The sequence below is a fragment of the Penaeus vannamei genome, chromosome 4, assembly GCF_042767895.1.
Source record: "Penaeus vannamei isolate JL-2024 chromosome 4, ASM4276789v1, whole genome shotgun sequence".
Lineage (NCBI taxonomy): Eukaryota > Metazoa > Arthropoda > Malacostraca > Decapoda > Penaeidae > Penaeus > Penaeus vannamei.
In genome coordinates, this window is record NC_091552.1 from 5,127,969 (window position 1) to 5,142,968 (window position 15,000).

General features: G+C 46.7%; 1 protein-coding gene across 4 annotated transcripts in view; it reads right to left on the reverse strand.

Moving 5' to 3' along the window:
* The window catches only part of LOC113800682 (bicaudal D-related protein homolog), a 205,272-nt gene that overhangs the window by 189,321 nt on the left and 951 nt on the right, over nucleotides 1-15,000 (reverse strand). For all 4 annotated transcript variants that reach the window (XM_070120585.1, XM_070120584.1, XM_070120582.1 and 1 more), the window contains exon 1: nucleotides 14,882-15,000. This exon is cut by the window's right edge and continues 951 nt beyond it. In XM_070120585.1, the coding sequence (XP_069976686.1) occupies nucleotides 14,882-15,000 (119 nt within the window). The remainder of the gene's footprint in view (nucleotides 1-14,881) is intronic.

Genomic DNA, 15,000 nt, shown 5'->3' on the forward strand with positions numbered 1-15,000 from the left:
TTTCATTGATGTGCGTTCGAAATCATGTTTTTTTCTTTTTCACAGAGTAAGGCACTCATCAATAATAATAACAATAATAATAACGATGATAATGATGATGAAATTAATGATAACAATAATAATGATAATACCATTAATAGTCATGGTAAAATAACGATGATAATGACAATCAAGATCATAACAACAATGACAACAACAAAGCACATGCGTACGAAATCGTGTATCTTTTTTTTATCTTTTTTCACAGACACTCATCGCAAATAGAAACACACAAAGGGGTATTTCACAGGGATGGCGTGCAAGGCGTCCCGAGTTCATTTTGCGTCTGCCTAAAAAAGGTGAGAAAACCCTCCGAGATTAACGGTTGGCAAAAGGTGTCATTAATATACAACACGTAGCGGTATCTCTTTCTTACTGCATAAACACCGAAGCATAATTTTCGAATTAAAAAAAAACAAAAACAAAATGTGCCGTCGGATACATCTATTCTTTTCTATGAACATCAGAGAACGCTATGGCAATAACATCAAGTGGCATTCGACTTCGACCCTTATCTACTCGCGGCTTAAGGCACAGATACCATCACTAATTACATTCATAGTTCACCGTTTAGTCCTCCAGTCTTGCCAGCCCAAAATACCCATTCATTATTCCGGGCAAAGGAAGTGATTGCTTGCTTGGTACCTCCTACTCTGACCCTAATGTACATTTAATGCAAGAATGATATTAGAAAAATAACTCCTCGGGACAGAAACGACAGCAGGTTAGTTGAAACTCTGATCCTTATGGCGACGAAAGAGAGATGCGAAATTTCTTTCAAAGGTTCTAACAGGAAGCCAATCTTCACGGTGAGAAAACGTTTTTCCGCCAAGATTTAATCTGTCGTGTTTTGTCGTCTTAATCACCTGTCTCCAGCTGACTCATCTGTGCTAAGGCAGATGAAAATGTGCTGTAAATAACCATGAAGATTAGCTATGAATAATTACCAAGCTAGTCAATGAGTAAAACCCCTGCAGTCCCCTTTATGCATAGTGAAAAGGAGTTCAATACCATCTCACTCCATCTTCAGATCGAACTCCATTTCCTCGACTTGTTTTTCTTATGACGTTCCCTCTAACCATCTATACAGGAACGTTTTTATGACCCGCTCTATCACGGGAACCAACCATACCAGGGCGCTCTCCCACCCTACCGCGGCTGCTTCCCTGGGGTCTGACCTGTCAATGACCCTTTTTAACCCGCGGACAAATATTTTTCGTCCCCGCTGAGAGTGGAGACATAATCGCCCCTTCAGTAGTGGTTATTAATCCCTTTCCCTCTGGTGCTTCGACCGTAAATCCTCTGCGGGGGGGGGGGGGTCGTCTGTAATCCCCCTTTCGAAATCCTACCTATGAGGTCTTTCATTCTGATCTTAGAATGCGTGTGCTAACCCCGTGCTACTTTCTATGATCGTTCTGGTATATTTTGCGCGAGAAAACTGAGAGGGAAAAAAATCATGATTCGCGACAATATAAGGAATAAATTACAGATCTTTTTTACACCTGTTGAAAGTTTTGGAAACAGCCTTGTGACGTGTACCGATGAATTTGCAAATAGTGGAGAAGTACCGATAATTTTGCTCATAATTTCTTGGATCTAGTTCATTACACAACTTATCCATTTCACTCCCAAAGCCACTTGAAAGTCTTTTCAGCCCAGCAATATCCTCTTGACCTCCTTTGCCTCACCTCATTTAGTTTATCCTTTCCTTTGACGGATACAGGATCTATATTTTTTCCTTTTTCCTAAAACCATTCATAACGATATCTCTCTCAGGAAAATTGAGAGAATAAAGAGTACCAAAAAACAAGAGTAAAGAGTATGACAAAGCTTTGTTTATATCGATAGTACACGCAGAGATGTTAATCGATAACATTCAACCGCGTTTTAGGATCGAATACTTAATAAATCCTCTCCTCCGCAGACAACAACGGAGAACGAAACCCTATGCAGAGAGACTGTACAGGAACTCCCCCACCAAGACGCGACGCCCCGTTCCAAACATCAAGACAAGTGCCTGCAACCCTCCTAAAGGAACATCCTCATAAAAAAAAAACAGGAGCGAAGACACAAGAAAGTGGTCGCCATGGCATCAGCAGGCACAGCAGACACGTCATCGCGAGCGGCTGACGAGCGCAGCCTCCCAGATGCGGGCGCCTGACATTTCGGAGAGACGTCTCGCCTGAAATATTCAGATGGCGACCTCCGCCGCCCGGCCCGAGGACGTCCTCGCGTGCAGGGGCGATGTGGTTCGAAATGCGTGTTCGAGGGGAGGAAATAACAGGATTCTTCTCGATGTGGATCATTATTTTCAGAAATACTTAAATTAATCCTTATATCAAAAAAATATCTCCTCGTATACGTGTTTACGTATGTATGTATTGTATCTACATCCTATAAAACCTTTCGCACATATGCGTTTCCATACATACAATCATATGCATACAGGTACACATACATGCATGCGCGTCTGCATCCATGTAAGTATATAAATCCCCAGAACGCATGATGTCGTGAATGGGTGAGTCCAAGTGGCCGAGGGGGGAGGGAGGGACGCACGTGGCCCCTAGAGGCTGCTAGCCTTCCTGGTGCATCTCGTGCGTCCCCAAAGACAACCCTTTCTTTTCCTACATAGAATGAGCATAAACAGAATATTATCATCGTGTTTACATCGTTCACTGATATATAAAAAACACTATATTCTACAAACACAAATCTTGAATCGTCCTCGACGTCGAAGCCAATACTCCAGAGAAAAAATAAATAGACCAGTTGCCATCCAACCCTCTTTCCTGACATGCAATTTACCTAAGGCTTCCCGAGAGAGGACAGCTTAGGCCGGCTTAATACGGCACTCACGGACGGCCCCGCCCGCCCCCAGGGAGAGACGGATCTTGTACGTCTGCCGCCCAAACCCGGCCACCAACACGGGTTCCACTTCGAAATCCGATCGACGTCTTTCTCGAATCCGATGTCGGGATGTAAGGATGTCGGGTACGTGTTGATCGTCACGGGGGATAAAAGGAGGGGCGCTGAAAGGAATGGGAATGATGATGGTGGGGCTGGCGGGAATGGTGGGGCTGGCGGGAATGGTGGGGCTGACGGGAATGGTGGGGCTGACGGGAATGGTGGGGATAACGAGAATGGTGGGGCTGATGGGAATGGCGGGGCTGACGGGAATATTGGGGCTGGCGGGAATGGTGGGGCTGACGGAATGATGGGGCTAACGGGAATGGTGGGGCTGATGGGAATGGTGGGGCTGGCGGGAATGATAGGATTGTCGGGAATCATGAGGCTGACGGGAGTGATGGAGCTGGCGGGAATGGTGGGACTGCCGGGAATGATGGGGCTAACGGGAATGGTGGGGCTGGCCGGAATGAAGGGAATGGTGGGGCTGGCGGGAATGAAGGGAATGGTGGGGCTGGCCGGAATGAAGGGAATGGTGGGGCTGGCGGGAATGAAGGGAATGATGGGGCGAACGGGAATGATATGGCTCTATCATGCGCCGAGGCAACGCGCCCAGATGGCAACACTCCCGGAAGCTCCGTCCCCGCGATTCTCATGGAAACGAGGTGTGGCGAGGTGGCATAAATTGGGGGAAATAAGTACGTACATGCGTACATATATATACAGAGGGAGAGAGGGGGAGGGGGATGAGGGGGAGGGAGGGGGAGAGGGAGAGGAGAGGGAGAGAGGGAGAGGGAGAGGGAGAGGGAGAGGGAGAGGGAGAGGGAGAGGGAGAGGGAGAGGGAGAGAGAGGGAGAGAGAGAGACAGACAGAGAGAGACAGAGACAGAGACAGGGAGAAAATGAGAGTCAGAGATAGAAACACACAGACAGAGAGAAAATGAGAGAGAGAGAGAGAGAGAGAAAGTATCACACACACACCAACAGAGACCCCAGCTGTTGACAGCTACCAGTAACCAAATCAACCAAAACATTGCATCAGGCACCGCGTGTGTAACGTACAGCGCGATCTATAATAAAACTCTTTCTCGCTTTCCTGTACAATACCGCCCCCCCCTCCCCCATCCCCCCTACCCCCCTCCCTCCTCGTCCGTGCCCCCCACCCCCATCTCCACCACCCGTGCGCCCCCCTCCCCCCTACCCCATCGCCCGTGCCCCCCTTCCCCCTCCTCCCTCCTCGCCCGTGCCCCCCCTCCCACATCTCCCCCGCCCGTGCGCCCCCCACCCCCCCACCCCCACTGCGCCATTCCCTCGCCCGCGAACAACTTTCCACTCGCCAGTTCCCAGCGCAACACCAGTCACGAATGGCCACAGCGGGAGAGTTGCAACGCGGGTTTGCAATTTTGCGAGATCGCGTATTGTTTGTTTTTTTTCTCTCTCTCTTTGGCGGAGGCTTTACCCCCCCCCCCCTAAATCATTTTTGGAGGGTAATAAAAACAAAATAAATAAATAAAAAGCTCGAGGCATGACACATATATTCGACCTTTTTCTTCCCGCCCAAAAAGCAGCCGACTGTCGCGCTCCAAATGTGTACCGATGGAAAAAAAAGAAAAAAAAAAGAGAGAAAACATAAAAATAAAATGCGATCGTCAGGTCACTGCTTTCCTATGTCGCACACGAACACCATTCCATGTTGTGAATGACCCGAACCCCCCCCCCCCCGTCTTTCCCTCCAATCGCCCCGCGCTTAGCCTCACCCTCGAACTTCCGTGTCCAATTGGCTTCTTGGGGTTTTTTCGGTTCTTCGCGAGATTCGGCCCGTCACGTGACAGCCTGCATGCCACGCACCGATGTTTAGCGACGTCGTGGGTCCTGACACTGTCACTTGCCGCGGACAGGAGTACGGTAAAAAAAAAAAAATAAATAAATAAACTGCGATTGTGTGTATGTTTTTTTCTTCTTCTTTAGTCTTGTATTTTCTTTTGGTCGTCTCTTCTGATTTTTAATTACTTTCTTCTACTCTTTTTTTTATTTCCCTTTCATTTCCCTCCCCTTGCATGTACGTGTAAGCGAGCGCGCGTACTTACGTTTGTAAGTGCATTTCTGGTTATCTGTAAAACACACAGAAAAATCAATCATATCACACTCCACCATCGACTCTGACTCAGTACCACACCCCCCTCCCCTCCCCTCCCCCCTCGCGCACCGCTGTACACAACCACCAGGTGCACACGCATACCTGTCCCAGATGTACAGTGCCGTTACACGTGTTCCGCGAACAGCTGCATCTTAACGCCAACGTGAACTAAAAAAAAATGGTTTCATATAGATCCGGTTTGTCAGTTTTCGATTTACCTTCTAAATGACTGAAGTGTAGCACTAATATCCAAACCAAGCAATTATGCGATGACGGATAGTTGCATCGTTAAAGATGACGGTAGAAGAATGTTGTGTACAACATGTTGCTTAACGGACATGCTCTCTAAACAAGCACGTTTATACTTCGTCATCTTATCACATGTCTGTGTGTCTCTGTCTCTCTCTCTTCCTCGTAGCCCTCCTCCTGCCTTCGTCGTCCCTCGTTTCTCTTCCCTCCCTCCCTCCTTCCTTCCTCCCCACCTTCCTTCCTTCCTTCCCTTCCTTCCTTCCCTTCCATCTTCCCTCCCTCTCCTTCTCCTCTCCCTCCCTCTCCTTCTCCTCTCCCTCCCTCTCCTTCTCCTCTCCTTCTCCCCACCTCCCCGCGGCTTTGCACAAGCATCCCGCCATCGCTCTCAAAACCCGCAGAAGAACAATCAACGAATTACCCAAAAACACATTCCTCGAACTCGGACGCCGAAACTGCCGCCGCCGCCAACGCATCTCCCGAACCGCAGGCGCAACGCAACCCGCAAGAGCAAGAGCTCGGTTGCGAATCTTCCAGACATCAGCACGCCCACGATTAGCCCGCCCGCGTAACCTGTGCTGGAAGGCCGCCCGCTCGCACGTCCGCAAGCCACGCGATCCCCACTCGCCTCGTAACGAAGCCCACGTCTGTCTGTCTATCTATCTGTCTGTATGTCTGTCTCTCTCTTCTCTCTTCTCCCTCTCCCTCTCCCTCTCCCTCTCCCTCCCACCATTCACCCTCCCACCTGAAGTCTAGATCCAAAGGGATTGACCTTATTCGAAGCGAGCTGCTACGGGCGGCCATTCCGAGCGCCCGTGGCCCCACTGTGGCTTCCCTCATGATACCGAGGGGATTAAATCCTTTTTCTTTGGTTCTTGAGCATCTTTTTTTTCTTAATTCTCATCTTACGAGAGGCGAATTCCGCTACGGAGAGCATTCTCGCGAGCGTCACATCGCCCGCGAGACAAAGAGAGAGATGACAATCCGTTAAGGAGGAAAAGTGCAAAGCGTCAGCAGTTGCAGTGAGCCATACAAGTGTCTCGGGGCTGACGTGCTTCGTGCCGCCGTCGCTTTTGGTGCTGGCGGAGGCGCTTGGCGTGACAGCCTGCTTCCTTGGCCTCCTCTTTCAAGGCCCGTGTGAAAATTGCCTTATGCTCGGGGGTTGCTGTGCAGTTTATGACCCTTTTGTTCCATTTTTTTCACTGTCATTATCATGTCGTATCTCTCGTTTTTGGTTTACTCCCCTCCTTTGAGTGTGTGAATATCTCTATGTTTAATTGCATTTTCTTTCATTTTTCCCCTGATTATCCATTCTGCGCTTTGTACTTCAACCCCGATCATCGTTTGGAATAGGCTAGTGATAGGCCTACAAGATACCGCACCCCCAAATAATCAAAGAGAACCCAAACCACTTTTTTATTACGGGTTCTCAGCTTTGCAACCTCCACCTTGTCTGCGTTGCCACTTTCCCTTTCGTATTCTCTTTATTTGTTTCACCCTCAATGAACAGCATACCTCTCGATTACAATCACCTTCTGAACACGCGCTGTACATAAGCTACATCCGGTTATGTTGAACGTAGATCCCCTGCGCTTCAGTATTTCTTATGTTTTCGTTTTATAGCCGATCGTCGAGAATAGCAAGTGAAATCGGTAGGTTTTGTAAGGCGTGTGTATAGAATAAGGCTTCTCGGGGGGCTGTGTCTGATGACCTTCGCACTACTGAACTTCTTCAGAGAAATGCTGACGTCAAGTTAGGCCTACTTGTTAAGTCTTCTTCAATAGAGATCGAGTTTCTGTCCCTGCACAGTAAGCATCTGCCAAGGCTCTTTCGCAAAGTATCTTATTGATTATCAAAACACGCTGGGCCAAGGATCAAGACTGAAATGAGAGCCAACAGTACCCACGCAAGCCAGTCCAACCAACCCCAACACGGCACAGCATCACCCAAAAACACATACACGCATCTTGCTATCGGTTTGCCCTCTTCTTCGCCGCGGCTGAAACCAGATCCCGGCACCGCTTCGGAAAACGAAAAATATAGATCCCAAAAACACGTGAGCGTGAAGGAAGAACCAGACTCGCTGACAGCCACACCGAGAAGAACCGGTTGTGTGGAGCTGGAGGAGCTGTGACTCGCCATGGATGACCTACCTACCTACTGGCTATGGGATGGGAGCTTCGGCAGGCCAGGTAGAGCCAGTTCTGCCTTTTTTATAATCGCTGTTGTTGCGTAATAAGGCATCATTGTCAAAGGTTGAGTAGGCTGGCAAATTATATTGGAGGTAGGCCTATGTTTGCGGGTACTTTATCAAAACAAGCCTTGATTCAATTCTATTGCTGTGGATAAACTTACCCGATTTTTTTGTGCGACAAGTAATATTTGATTTCATTTATCTATATAGGCTGATGTCAGCCTCTCTCGTTTACCAATATTACTCCCATTACATTCCCAAGTGATTATGATATATCCGCCGAAGGAACCTTGAACCTCACCCTTTCCGAGTGAACCTTTTTTTTGCGTTCTCTATTTATACATTTCATCACTCGCCATGCTGCTATTCCACTAATATACTTTGCTACGCGGCCGTTGCAACACACAACCCGTTCTGCTTTGACCTCCCCCTCTCGTGTTGCGACCTACAGCTCTCCTCTTTTTCATCCTGTAGAAACCTGACCCCGTGCCGTTTTCTGTTGTCCTTCTCGCCCGGCCCCCCACTCCCACCTCTCCTATCCTTCTCTCCCTCCCTCCAGTCCTTCTTGTCCTTCTCCCCTCCCCCTGCCTCCAATCCTTCTTGTCCTTCCCCCCTCTCTCTCCAGTCCTTCTAGTCCTCTCCCTCTCTCCAGTTTTTCTCCCCTTCCCTCCTAACCCTCTCTCTCTCTCCCTCCAGCCCTACTTCACTTCCCTCCCATCCTTTTCTCCTCCCTCCCGTCTCCCCCCCTACCCTCCCTCCTTCCTCCTTCCTCCCCCTTCTCCCACTCCTCCCCCACCCCCTCCCTTGCCCAATCGCTTCCGTCGGGATGCTGGGAGAGTAGACAGCCTCCCCCACCCACCCCTACCCCCCATCCCATTCACTACACTCTCCTCCCCCTCTCCCCTCCCCCCTTTCCCCTTTCCCCTTACTTCCGTCTGGGTCACTAAAATCCCCGTCAGCCCTGCTTGGAAAAAGTCAACCCCCGTGGATAATAAAATAACCCCAATGACATACGTTTAGGAAAGGATGAGTGGACAGAAAAACCACCATTGTTTAAAAAAAAAATACACACTGCGATTCTTACGCAACCGATAAAGAACCTACATATCATAACAGAATCCAACCCTTCTCAATAAAGAATTTGCATAACCTATCGACCGCGGCGAACCCCTTCCGCCTCCCCTACTAAACCCAAACCAAACTCTGTTAAACTGAATGAACATCAAGAGAAGGGGAGGAAAAAAAGATGTAACAGGTAGCCTCTGTGAGTTTAACACTTTCCCTCCCCAACCTTCTGTGGGGCTGACTAACGCTTCGGCTATTTCCACCGTGCACGAAGAGAGAGAGAGAGAGGGGAGGGAGGGAGAGAGACAGGGAGAGGGTAGGGGGAGAGAGAGGGAGAGGGAGGGGAAGGGTAGGGGGAGAAGGTGAGAGAGGGAGGGAGAAGGAGTGAGGGAGAGGGTAGGGTAAGAGAGAGAGAGAGAGAGAGAGAGAGAGAGAGAGAGAGAGAGAGAGAGAGTGAGTGAGTGAGAGAGTGAAAGAGAGAGATAGAGAGAGAGAGATAGAGATAGAGATATATATATATATATATATATATATATAGAGAGAGAGAGAGAGAGTGAGTGAGTGAGTGAGTGAGAGAGAGAGAGAGAGAGAGAGAGAGAGAGAGAGAGAGAGAGAGAGAGAGAGAGAGAATAGAGAAAGAGAGAGGGAGGTCACACCATCCATTAGCTTCACCAACCCATGACCTCACCTCTTTATGTTCCGGCTAATATTTGACTTCATTTTTCTTCATTTCTTTGAGAGGGAACAAGGCCTCTCATATATTTTCTCTCTCTCTCTCTCTCTCTCTCTCTCTCTCTCTCTCTCTCTCTCTCTCTCTCTCTCTCTCTCTCTCTCTCTCTCTCTCTCCCTTTATCTCTCTCACTCCCCCTTTCTCTCTCTCTCCCTTTCTCCCTCCCCCCTCTCTCTCCCTCCCTTCCCCCTCTCTCTCCCTCCCTTCCCCCTCTCTCACCCTCCCTTCCCCCCTCTCTCACCCTCCCTTCCCCCTCTCTCTTCCTCCCTCCCCCCTCTCTCACCCTCTCCCTCCCTCCCTCCCCCCTCTCTCTCCCTCCCTCCCCCCTCTCTCTCTCTCCCTCCCCCTCTCTCTCCCTCTCTCTCCCCTTCTCTCCCCTTCTCTCCCTCCCTCCCCCCTCTCTCTCCCCCCTCTCGCTCCCTCCCTCTCTCAGGAATGATAATTAGAGGAAAGTCGGCCTTTAATTCAATTGCTTCATAAGCGCAAATTTTAATTTCTTGAAAAAACGTAATAATATACATCTGATTATTATGATACGCGCTGCAACAACTCCCGTTATCATTGCAAGTAGAATTTCCCTAATGTTGTTTTCACATTTACCATTGTTTTGCAAATGTTTATACAATGTGTGATATATTCAAGATTCTGTTATTATACTGCGATTGATATTTCAAAACTACATCATTCATACATTTGATTTATTTATGTTAATATGAGCAACGTTGTTACTATCAGGAATATTATCAGTATCATTAACATAGCCAGTATGATAACCATTATTATTATTACTATTATTCTTATTATTGTTGTTGTCATCAATCTCCACTTTTCTCTATTTCTGTATCATTTTAATCGGCATACCATTATTATCATTGTTATTATCACCTCATCATCTTCACCATCATCATCATCATCCCGAATATTAAGGCGACATATACTTCCACCTTTATTTCACCAAGAATTATACTCATCAAGATCACTCCTGTAGCGATTCTAACCATAACTTCTCGTAATGATCCTAACCATGACAAACCACAACCCAATACATCCCATTCCGTCATCACAGGCGCCAATCTTATCCAAAGAAAAAAAGCCATATAATGAAACCAATATAACTTATCCAGCCATATGTAAGTCTCGTTTTACAACTGCTGCTTTATGATAAATTTCGTGTCGTCACAGAGTTACGAAAAGTAGCGTTCACAGTTGGGTAAATATCACAGCCATATTTTCGTCACTGGCGGGTGGCTGTGTCGCGTCATTATGTATCCGATGAATCCGACTGCAACGGGAAGATAATCTCATGGTGATCCTTCTGGTCTGTGACAATAAGGGTGTGAATTCCTTGCCACGAGCCACAGAGAACGGTATCAAACAGGGCACGGCATTATCGACCGTTTAGAAGCCCTGGGAAAGGTCGAGATTTACGTGCTCGGGTCGGAAAATGGTAAGAGCATGTAAATCCACGTACGTAGAATTTCATAATGATAGGACGCGGACTATGAGGTTAGCATAAAATTACTTTCATCTGATTCTGTGCCATTCATATCTGTTTGTATCGCAGGTTTGTTTAAAAGGCATTATGAAAAAAATAATAATATCCCTTGAATAAGCTATCAGAAGAGCTAGCTGTTGCCTCAAACTTTAGAGAAACTGCAAACTCACACCCCATGCACAGTGTACACAGGGCTCTTGTTGATCTTGCAAAGCGAATCGACCAATAGAATCTTTAAAATACACGCCGCTATCTTCCCGACATGAGGGAAAATATCGGGTGTCTTGAACCTTAACTCGGCCCATCCTAAGGGTGAAATTCCCTTGTGTCACCCGCACAAAGCCTTGAGGAGAGGCGCTGATCATGGCCAGATCAGCTGCTAGGAGCTGCTCTCTCACGGAGCGTGAAACTTGCTTTTACGGAGACGGGGAGTGACGTGTTTCTCCTGCCTCCGCCGCTGGGAAACTTCACCGATGTGCCCAACAATGACTATCCAAACGTGTCTCTTTATCATCCTTGATTTCTTCAGAAAGATGATCAGTAAGATGATTTATCGAGGGCTGAGAGGAGAGCAACAGCCTCGCCTTTCCTCGGGAGCGAAAACGAATTGGAAACGACGTTCTCTAACAGGTCTGCGATCCACGTCATATGACAGCCCCTCGCCCGGCTAGTTCCCCTTACGCCGCCTTAGAGCACGAGGAACTGCCTTGCCGGATGGAGTTCACCGATTACCTTGCGAATCAGAGTCGGTTCCCTTCTGACGAGGCGAAGACACGCTGTATAAATATATATTCAACTTAAGACCTAAAGAGACGCAGTAAAAATTAAATAAATAAATAAATAAACACGTTCCGCTTCGTTTGAAAACCGTCATGTTAACGATCGAGTCGGGACGAGACGTAGGAATTCCTATCAACCCCCCCCCCCTAGATTTAAAAAAAAAAAACGCTTCAAAAAATAAGAATTTCCAAAACGTCACGAATCCTTGGGCATCAGGATTTCCGAGACTCTCCCACTAACAGCCCCTCCTTTTCCCCCTCAAAGCGTCCAAATTGGGTATGATCTTCCCCTCTAAGCGACCCTTAAACCCCCTCCCCCCTTCTAGAAGCTTATAAACCTCCTAACAGTGTGTGTGTGTGTATACAGATATATGTGTATGAATGTATGTATTTACAGTATATTAAGCACATTCACGTACAGCCTCTTACCTACGTACACATGATCTAACGCATCCCCCCCCCCACCACCTACACCCACCCACCCTACCATCCCAACCCCCCCACCCACCCAAAACAGAGAAAGAAAGAAACAAAAATCTTCCACACCTCTATCTAAAATTCCCCCCAAAACAAAAGAAAGCGACGACTCAAACAAAAGTGTTCAGAGTGTTCAGTGTTCAGAGTGTCCAGAGTGTTCAGTGTTCAGTGTGTTCAGATTGCACAAGGACCTGAAGGGTATCGCCACCGCCTCCTCCCACACGCGCTTAAAAGAGGTCGTCGGGGCTCATGTGCTCGACACGACAGGTAAAAAGACTACTTGTTTAACGTAAAGGTTGGTGGCGTGGATCTTATTGACGTGATTTTCTTGTTTTGTTTTAAATCTCGTTTCCTTTATTTGTATGTTATTCGTAAGAAGCTTGACTTTAGTGTTGTATAAAGGTGATTTTATTTTTAAGAGTTGTGATACTCTAATTATGCATTTTGTGCATTTATATACGTGCACATGCGACCATTAATATACTGTGTTTGTGTAGTGTATGCATACGTACACGTGTGTGTGTGTGTGTGTGTGTGTGTGTGTGTGTGTGTGTGTGTGTGTGTGTGTGTGTGTGTGTGTGTGTGTGTGTGTGTGTGTGTGTGTGTGTGTGTGTACATATAAATGTATATGAATGCATGCATTTACAGTATATTATGCTCATCCATGCATAGCTTCTAATCTACGTACACAGGAAAACAAATAAGCAGGTAAAAACAACTCTCTGAGTGTCATGGATTCTACTCTGTTGTTACCGAGATGCATTTACGTTTAGCTGACCAGGCGAGGGGCGTGACGTCTGTGCACGGACAACGACCCATAATGCACACGAGGCTCTGAATCGGCGTGGGAGTGGGTGGGCGGGGTGGGCGGGGTGGGCGGAGTGGGCTTTGTAGGTTGTTCAACTCGATGTTAACGAGAGCCGCTGTCGCACTACTGTTTCCTCAAATGTGTTTTGTGTATACGTGGGTTGGGGGTGAGAGAGACTCCCGAAGCGAGGTGACTGTTCTTTTGGGAGGAGTTCGCGGGTGAAAAAATAATTACGGTGGATTCTTCGTTGTAAATAAAGCTATAAAATCATTATGTACTCGACATGGTCTGACACTTTTAAGTTCCCTGTAGTCAAACGATATAAAAAAAAGCGAAAATGCGTTGTATCCAGTCCTTTAAATAGTGTTGACTGATGAAAGTTGTGGTGTGTTGGTGGTTATGCTAATGTTACTGATGGTGATGGTGATGGTGATGATGATGATGATGATGATGATGATGATGATGATGATGATGATGATGAAGGTAAAGATGAAGATGATGATGATGATGATGAAGGTAAAGATGATGATGATGAAGATGCAAATGATGGTAATGATGAAAGTAAGATAAAAATGATGATGATGCAAATGATGGTAATGAAGAAAGTAAGATGAAGATGATGATGATTATAAAGATGAAGATGATGATGATTATAAAAATTAAGATGAAGATGATGATTTTAAGCATGATGATGAAGAAGATGAAGATGATGATGATAATGATAACCAGCATAGCAAAGACACAAAGACAATGATCAAGGCTTTAAGACAAAGCTGTTCGCCATCAGCTGATTCGTGAGCTGAGTCAGCTGGAACTCAGGTAAAGCGCGAGGTCAGTCAGCTGGACTTAAGGAAGTGCTCCCCAGCCCCCCCCCCCCCCCGCACCCCACCTCCTACATCCTCCCCTTTCCCTTACTCCCAAAGTCTTCCTTTGTTAATTCCCCGCACGCGTTTAATCTTCTTTACCTCCTTCTCTTCTTCCTTTTGTTTCTCATCATAATCTCCCTCCTCCTTCTACTCTTTCTTCCTTTTCTTCTTAGGCTACTTCCTCCTCCTACGCCTTCTACCCTACCATCTTCCTCTTAGTCCTCGTCCCTCTCCTATGCCTTCTCTTATTCATCCCTCCCCCTCTTCCTTTCCTTCCACCCCATTTCTCTTACGTAGAAGCGAAAGGACGAGCAGCCCCTCGTGTCACCAATGGCAACATCATAACAAAACCGCTATATTGTAATAACAAAGCTGACGAAGACACTTGGCAATCATTATCTTTGGTCTTTAGTACTTAGTAATTCTTCATTTTATCAACATTATAATATTCCATTAACGATATCCACCGTCGAGTATTTAACACTATTAAAGCGCCACATTAAACTACCACAACAATTTAAAAAACACATTTTTTCAATTATCGCATCAATATTTACCGACTTCCTCTTAATTTCGCAACTTTGTCATGACAGCTGATGGCATGGCGTCACTAAAGCAAGGCATGACGTCATGAGCGTGTCATGCCAGGAGAATTCTGTCTTGTCGTTACGATGGTAACACTAAACACTGGCTTTTCTCGCAAGTTCGGTGTTAGCCATTCACTTGGATTTTCTTTTTTCTTTTCTTGTATTTATGATCGTGTTTTTGTTTCGGTTGTTGGTATCAATGGTCGTTGGTGTTGCGGTTACTTCCATTGGTATATTGTGTTTTTTTCATTGGTATTGATACTGTATTATTTGTTTTTGTTGTTGTTGGTATTGATATTGTATTATTGCATTGGTATTGATGTTGTATTTTTTTATTGGTATTTAATATTGTATTTTTTTCATTGGTATTCATATTGTATTTTTTGTTGGCATTATAACGAATGTCTCTGACGGGTGTGAGATTCGCCTGGAGACAAACACGGAACACCCTAGGACTTCCTTAGTGTGGCCTCAAGTTTAGGGTTAGGTGGACCTCACCCTAAAAAAAAACTCCCGCAGGATGTTACAGAGCCTCCATAAGCAACGCCTTACCTCAAGTTTGTGGCTGTAGTCCTCCGCCAGGCGCTCGTTCTGCTGCACTAGGAGCTCGTTCCTCTCCAGGAGGGCCTTGCCCAGCTCGGCCGCGAGGATCAGGTCCCTCTCCTTCTGGG